General features: G+C 26.4%; 1 protein-coding gene across 1 annotated transcript; it reads right to left on the minus strand.

Moving 5' to 3' along the window:
• Positions 1 to 289: 289 nt before the first annotated feature.
• On the minus strand, positions 290 to 1,320 carry LOC124419963 (TNF receptor-associated factor family protein DDB_G0272098). The gene has a single exon (XM_046951233.1). It carries the CDS (start codon positions 1,198 to 1,200, stop codon positions 808 to 810), a length of 393 nt encoding a protein of 130 aa, XP_046807189.1. The 5' UTR covers positions 1,201 to 1,320; the 3' UTR covers positions 290 to 807.
• Positions 1,321 to 1,587: the final 267 nt, after the last annotated feature.

Raw genomic sequence — 1,587 nt, forward strand, 5'->3', positions numbered from 1 at the left:
ATAAAACATTATTTTAATTTTATTATTTCTTTTATTTTAATAATAAATTTACAAAATTGTTTATTTATTTAAATATAAATATATTTAATACTTGTACTTTGTTATGCTCATTATAAATTATAATAAATATTTGTGAAAAAATACTCTTCTAAAAATGTTTAAAACTGAACGCAAAATTTACTTAAAACTACAAACACTAATGGTTAAATATACCAATTTCAGTATATTTATTTCAAGTATAAAATTGTATCAAAAATTCTACATTTCGGTATAAAACTTAATATTTAAATATACAAACATTTAGATATTAGAGTAAATTGTTAGCAAATTAATTTAAATAAATTATAAATTTAATAATATAATTTGTATATATATTTTATAAAAAATAAGCATTAATTTATGTTTTGAGTATAAAATAGACACTGAGAGAAAAAATGTTTGGTAGAAATATTAAAATAATAATTAAAAGTGTTTCTCAGGCTTTTCTGTGGGAAAATGCTTTTAAAGAAACATTTTTAAGGATTATTTTTTACAATGTAATTTATTAATTTAATGTTAAGATTAATTTAATTTTAGTTTAAAAATTGACTATCACAATTGTGCTTTATTTAGTTTAGGATTTAATTTAAATCCTTAATAATTTCTTATGAAAAGAAAATATGCCGACGGTATTTTTCTTTAGGATGGATGGCTTCTGGCTGACTTTCCTTAGGAAATATACTTTCTTTAGCTTAAAAAAAAAAACACATCACAATTTAGCTTTTATCTAACAGAATTGTTCCATAATTTAGTTTGATTTTTTAGATTTTACTGCCATTGCGGTTTTACCTGACCATTGGGTAAAATTTGTATGACGGCCGTAGATGTTTCTAAGGAGGCTGTTGTGGTTGCATGACCGGCGGTTGTTGAGGTGGAAGTTGTTGTTGTGGCATTAGTCATATTTTGTTGATAATGGTCCTTTAAAGCTTTACACATGGCCAAAGCCAAAATTTTCCAAGCCATTAAATCTTCTTGTGTTATAGAATCATGCTCATTGTTGGTAGAATTATTCCAATGATTTTGATTTATATGCGGACTATTAAAGTTTTGGTGTTGAGATTGCATTATGGGTCCATCTACTTGGTCGGTTTCTACAGCTAATGGAGGCTGTTGATGTTGTTGCTGCAGTTGTTCTTCGTGTTCATAGAAAGGTATGGCCATTTTTGCTTAATGAATATTCTTCTATATCCAATAGATTTTAAAACACGTATTTTTGTTTGTACTTTTACGTAAATTCTTGCGTTCAAAAATATATTTTTTATTTTTTTTCTACACACGTCTTTCTTTAGCCACTAGTAACGTAAAACTGACTCGATTATTTGCTTTACAATTGTATTTATACAATTTTCTGTGTAACTTTCGATACCTTTAGAGGATGAACAATGTAATTGAAACAATTGTGGTTGTTAAAACCACCAAAATATATTTCACCCCCTAAACTCATCCTTAGAAGAATAGCTCTCTCTATCTCTCTGACTCTCTTTTTTACTATGACTTTTGTGTCTCTTTGTGATATTGGAAAACTCACGTGAATTTCACGTTTTAGGA

Source organism: Lucilia cuprina, chromosome 5 (genome assembly GCF_022045245.1).
Source record: "Lucilia cuprina isolate Lc7/37 chromosome 5, ASM2204524v1, whole genome shotgun sequence".
NCBI classification, from domain to species: domain Eukaryota; kingdom Metazoa; phylum Arthropoda; class Insecta; order Diptera; family Calliphoridae; genus Lucilia; species Lucilia cuprina.